Here is a 5585-nt window from a genome sequence, read left to right as displayed (position 1 = left end):
TGCAACTTTGGGTTCTAAAGTAGAACATATCTGAGATCAGAGGTAGACAAAGTGTGGCCCTTGTGAGGTCAAAACATGCATACATACATTTCTTTTCCCTCAAGATATATAAATACATATATATTGCAGTGTAAAAATGTCCTGTCATTACAGTGAGTGTCTTTATATTATATGTTTCCACACCAAAATTCACCATTTTAAAAGATCCTCCATGATTTACTATCTTTAAATAAAATATATTTTTCCAAATTAAATATGTATAATACAATCAAATACATATTTTATGCATGTACAAGCCCAAGGTGCAAATGAGGTTAACATGTTTGCATTTAATTCAAGATATACAGTGCTTACAGAAAGAATTCAGACCCCTTAAAACTTTCCACTCTTTGTGGCATTGCAGCTATTTGTTAAAATAAAATCTCAATAAAGTGAACACACAACCCCATCTTGACAGAGGAAAACAGAAATGCCGAAATTTGAACAATTTTTTTTTTCTTTCTTGTACCTTGTAACTTTCTACGTTTAGTTTAGGGAACGACATAGCAAAAATGTTATATTTGCTCTGTGCTTAGGGTCATCGTCTTGTTGGAAAGTGAACCGTCGTCTGAGGTCCTGAGCACTTCAGAAAAGGTTTTTCCACGTTCTCCCACCTCCTCACTGCAACTGTGGCGCTCAGCCACTGAGATCTTTGGGCTTTACTTCTCTCACCATTGCTCCTCTCCCACAGTCGCTCAGTTTCTCTCTGGTGCAAAGTGAGTTTAACCTCATTTGAATCACATGCAGCTCAGTCAAGTGCGTACGATCAACTGCCGAATTATCACGACAGAAACATTCAATCAAAAACACTGTGGTTTATCTAACTCAAAAGGTGATAGCAGCATGAATGGCTTCTTGGCTTCAGAGATAGCAGCAATCGTAAACCTCCAGAACTACGTGAGTCTTTTTATCCGCATGTTTTATCTCGTAGATTTGTTTTTGTTCTCTTCGATAAGACCCTCACTTGGAGAACTAGAGCGCGTCGGTGAGCTGCAACTGAAAGTCTGCCGTCATCGCATGATGTCACAGCGGTGCCATCACTTATCTCTGACCCACAATCTACTGCCCATGAACGTGATTCTCACACGTTCCATGTTTGGCTCTGTGACAAGACAGCGATCAGAAAACACACCAGATGCCTCCCGACCTCCGCTGCGCACCCCGGGCTGAGAACATCTTCATTTCTCTTAGTTTGCTTTTCTTCTTAAGCTAAATTGATGATAAACGTGAAACGGTCCTCAACGTCGGGCTGACGTTCACTGTCAGCTTCCAACTGTGCCAGTGGAGGGACGAAGAACTGCGGCCCCATGCTGCGACTCTTACATACTTGATAAGATGTTTATCAATGAACAAGCAATCAACAAGCACCTAGCTAAACTAGGTCAACCATCACCTCGATCCGCCCTCGCCTGACGCTACAGACGCCACACGTCTGGGTTCTTCCCAGGTTCAGACCATGTTAGTTGAGGGTCCAAGCTGATGATTTCTGAAGCTGCAGCAACACATTGGGAGTGTGCTTTCAGATAATACTGGCCCTAATGTTCCTCAAAATTCTGATTCCCTTGTGGCCCTGAGGGCGCTGAACAAAACCAGTCTTGTGTCCCTGGGCTGTCAGTTTTGCTTCCCAGTACTGTTGCATTAGACTTTACATGCCAAATCTCATTTCTTAGGAGAAGACAACAGACCTCCAGCAGTCCTGCTCCTACAGCCAGCTAATTCTTCAAAACAAGACAGAAGTGATCCAAACACTGAACTTTGAGGTACTCCATGAGGGATCTGCATTGTTACAAATGGAAGGCGATGAACCTGAATGCATAATGGGGGAGGAAAGCGGAGCGTTTAGAGGGCTCCTAATCCATTGGCTAGAACCTCAGCAGCTATCTAAGCAGGGACATCACTGAAAGGAGGTCACAGAACTTGAAGTGTGTTCTTTTCCCCTGCGTTTTCAAAACAAAATATTAGTGTAAATAATCTGCTGAGGGATAAGAGAAGATTGGAGTGTGATGAAGGAGTCACAGAGAGGTATGACACTGTGGGTGGAGTCAGAGACACTCCAGAGCATAAATATGTGTCAGGAAAGAGGGGGAGAGAGAGGAATTCGCCATGTCTCTGTTTGACCTGCTGCACGCCGTCGCTCTGCTGGTTCTCGCGCAGCAGGTGCTGAAAATGCTCTGGAGTTGCTTCAACTGCTTCAAGGAGTATTTTCTGTCTGAGATTTGGAGAACGGATGTGAGGAAGTTCGGGCGCTGGGCAGGTGAGGATTATTGCATGAGGTGATGGATTGTTGTGCTGTTGTGTGTGTGAAGGCAATGGAGACGTCCAGTCGCAGAAGAAGACTAGGCATTTAGGGGTATGTGCTCGGATGTGAAGGCAAGGTGGAGCCAAGACTGTGTCCAGATAGTTGAGTTAGTTTGACAAGTAAGGAAGGCAAGGCCGCAGGTATAGAGGAAACTTTCAACGGGAACAGCTAGAAGATCCAGGCTGAAGGATGCGTCACATAAAGCAAAGACCATGAAATGTCAGGGTCTAGAACACGAAAGTTCCAAACAATTGGGGATGCAAGAGGTGGGGAAAGCTAGATACGTTTAGAAAACATGGGCAGCTGTCATGTTCAAAGGTTAGTATTTCACCAACCGATGTATTTCCAGTCATAACAGGTTCCACATCTGGGATCGGGAAAGCGTACGCCCTAGAGGTGAGTCACTGACTGAAAGATTCCCAGTCATCCAGACCACAGTTTGAAACATGCCCTGCGCACTGCTGCAGCTCGCCAAGAGAGGCCTAGACATTGTTTTGGTGGGCAGATCTGAGCAGAAGCTTCAGCAGGTTGCCAAAGAAATCGGTGAGAAAACGTTCAGCGCTGAAACTGTGTTGACCTGCCAAACTGATATCTCTCAAACTGACGTGCGCCTCAGAGGAAACGCACGGACGCAAGACCATCTCCATCCAAGTGGACTTCACTGAAGGAAAAAGCATCTACCCAACAATCGCTAAAGGATTACAAGGCCTGGAGGTCGGAATTCTGGGTAAGATTTGGTGAAAATGTTCAACACAATTTCAAACAAGACTCATGAGTCTCCTTTAAATACCTGGAGGTTGATTTTTATTTTAGTCATATCGTAGGGCACCCGGTTAGTCAACGTAAACCCTCACCTACATTGCTAGCAGCAGTTAGCGTAGCATCAGAGGTTGATTGATACATGATCTATGCTATTCTAGAAGCAAAGACATTTGTGCTGTAGCTGTCACTACTGAAGAAACCTTTTCTTTAAAACTCACTGGTCTACATAAAAACATTTTTAGTAGCAGCGTACTAATAACTGAAGACTAACAAACACACTTCAGTTGTCAATTAATGAAAATTATTAATAAATAAATTGAATTTAAATTGCTTTTTATGAGATGAATAACATAAAAAATATTTACCCGCTAACATTGTTAGCAAAGGTTTGCAAAGTGTTGCTTTCGTGTTAGTATTTTATAAAATATTCTAAACAGTTTCAGTTACTACTGCTAGCATTCTGACTTCCCACCGTCCCGCACCAGCCAGCAAATAGCTGCGAGCAGTTATTTGTTCCAAAGGCGTGTTGAGTTAGTCAATTCTGGACGTGAATAAGTACCAAGGTAAACAAAACTTGCATTTCATTCATATTACATTGGAGTAGGTATTTGCCTGATAAATATTTGTGTAAGTAATCGCATGTAGCTCCTTGCTGCGTGAAGGAACACATCATTTAACTGGTCAAAGCTTAAGTTGATGGAGAATAAGTGAGGAACGAAGTACGTACTGCTGATTTTACTGTTGTGTTTGTAACAATGCTCTCTCCCGTCCGCAGTCAACAATGTGGGAATGACTTTCTCTGAGGGTTTTGATCGGTTCCTCGACGTACCTGACCTTGAGCAGGTAGCTACTTTAGCGTTGTCTAGCAAGCTTCTTCTATAACTAATTCATTTTCCTCATTCAGAGAATCAACAACATCACGGACGTGAACGTCCTGTCGGTGATGCAGGTACGAGTCAGAGTCGCTTGTGATGTAAGACACGTAGGAATGTGCGCTAACGTCTTTGTCTTCCACACAGATGACCAGAATCGTGCTTCCCGGAATGGTCGAGCGGTAAGTTATAAGCTCGCGAGCGTCGATGTGCGCGGATGGAAGAGTCTTTAAAGGAAGTGATCTGTTCCCTCCCAGAGAGTCGGGACTGATCATCAACCTGTCGTCAATAGCGGCAGTGAAACCTCAACCTCTGCTCGCCACCTACGCTGCTTCAAAGGTGCGACATCAGACACGTCCGGTCGGGTGATGCTCACTTCTGAGGCCGACGTTTCATCCTATCCTTGCAGATCTTCATTACATACTTCTCAGAAAGCCTGCACACGGAGTACAAGTCCAAAGGAATCACAGTTCAGGTGAGACAAAAACGGAATGAAAAATGATATATCGTAAAATTCACCGGGGAAACTTGTGAAATAGTTGTCCTGTCGCAACTACAAACAAAAAAGTCTCAAACTATTTTCACCATTTTGGTTGGTTTTTCTGTTAATTTCCCAGGACAAACAGGATTTTAAAAAATTGAAATAATCAAATATATAATTAGTTTTATTATTATTATTTGTAGTAGTAGTGTTTTTTTTCCAGGAAGTCAGGAAAAATTGAAACAATGAAATGATAACATTACAATAATAATAGTACTATTAATGCACACTCAAAATGAAGAAAAAATGTGGCCCAAATTATTGTATATTTGTTGTCGACAACTGGAACTTTTCCAGGAATCATGTGACATCAGTCACCTTCTTAGTTACTGGACGGTGAGTTCAGCTCTGTGTGGAGGAGCTGAACCATCACGTGGAGCAAATGTGTGGGGAAAGTTCACGCCTGCTATTGCAATTTCCTTCCAGAATGTGGCCCCTGGATTGGTCTCCACCAACATGACCAACAACATTCCCAGAAGTTTCCTGGTGAAGGGCGCAGACGCATTTGTGAGAGAAGCCTTGAACACTGTGGGCTACTCCATGAGCACCAACGGCTGCTTCACCCACTTCATACAGGTCAGTGACGGGTCAGTGACGGGGCAGAGGCCTCTACAGTCATCCGACCTTCTAACACCTGATGCTCCTGCTGCAGGTCATCGTCTTCAAATGCCTGTTCCCGGACGTGTTGCGACTCTCAACGTGGCACCTCAACAAGCAAATTGAACTGGGCAGAAGGAAAGGAACAGGAGGCGAGAAAAGTCTCCGCAAGAAGGCGGAGTGATTCCGCCAACCCACGTCTTTGGAAAACTCTCTGCCACCTTCAGGTTTCATCGAAAAAGGTCCACTTGTTTAGCAAACTAGAAAGGATGCAGCTTAAAAACTAACTTGCAGAGGACTTGGTTCGGGTCAGAACTGGAGCTAGCAGTCAGCCACGCGCCCCTACGCCCATATGAATCAAACACCTCCTCAACTGCCCTTGTTCCTGGAGGTGGAGGGCTGTCCCAGCGACCTGGGGTGAGAGGCAGGGAACACTATGCTGTAAATGTTATGTAATAAAACTTTTCGACTGAAA

The 5585-nt window shown here is 43.9% G+C and overlaps 1 protein-coding gene across 1 annotated transcript; it reads left to right on the top strand.

The window, feature by feature from the left end:
- The first annotated feature begins 2128 nt into the window (after positions 1–2128).
- On the top strand, positions 2129–5585 carry hsd20b2 (hydroxysteroid (20-beta) dehydrogenase 2). Its single transcript, XM_053847027.1, has 11 exons — positions 2129–2293; positions 2688–2734; positions 2806–2881; positions 2955–3065; positions 3876–3943; positions 4005–4049; positions 4120–4154; positions 4230–4311; positions 4382–4447; positions 4940–5089; positions 5166–5585. Exons 1-11 carry the CDS (start codon positions 2143–2145, stop codon positions 5292–5294), a joined length of 960 nt encoding a protein of 319 aa, XP_053703002.1. The 5' UTR covers positions 2129–2142; the 3' UTR covers positions 5295–5585.

This window comes from Synchiropus splendidus, chromosome 17 (assembly GCF_027744825.2).
Source record: "Synchiropus splendidus isolate RoL2022-P1 chromosome 17, RoL_Sspl_1.0, whole genome shotgun sequence".
NCBI classification, from domain to species: Eukaryota; Metazoa; Chordata; class Actinopteri; order Syngnathiformes; family Callionymidae; genus Synchiropus; species Synchiropus splendidus.
This window is presented reverse-complemented; position numbering and strand designations above follow the sequence as displayed.

Bases quoted from the DNA above. Each gene is read 5' to 3' on its own strand.
- hsd20b2 (XM_053847027.1), top strand. From the start codon at position 2,143: ATGTCTCTGTTTGACCTGCTGCACGCCGTCGCTCTGCTGGTTCTCGCG. The intron at 3,066-3,875 runs GTAAGATTTGGT...TCCCGTCCGCAG, and splicing joins CCTGGAGGTCGGAATTCTGG to TCAACAATGTGGGAATGACT. The intron at 4,312-4,381 runs GTGCGACATCAG...CTATCCTTGCAG, and splicing joins CCACCTACGCTGCTTCAAAG to ATCTTCATTACATACTTCTC.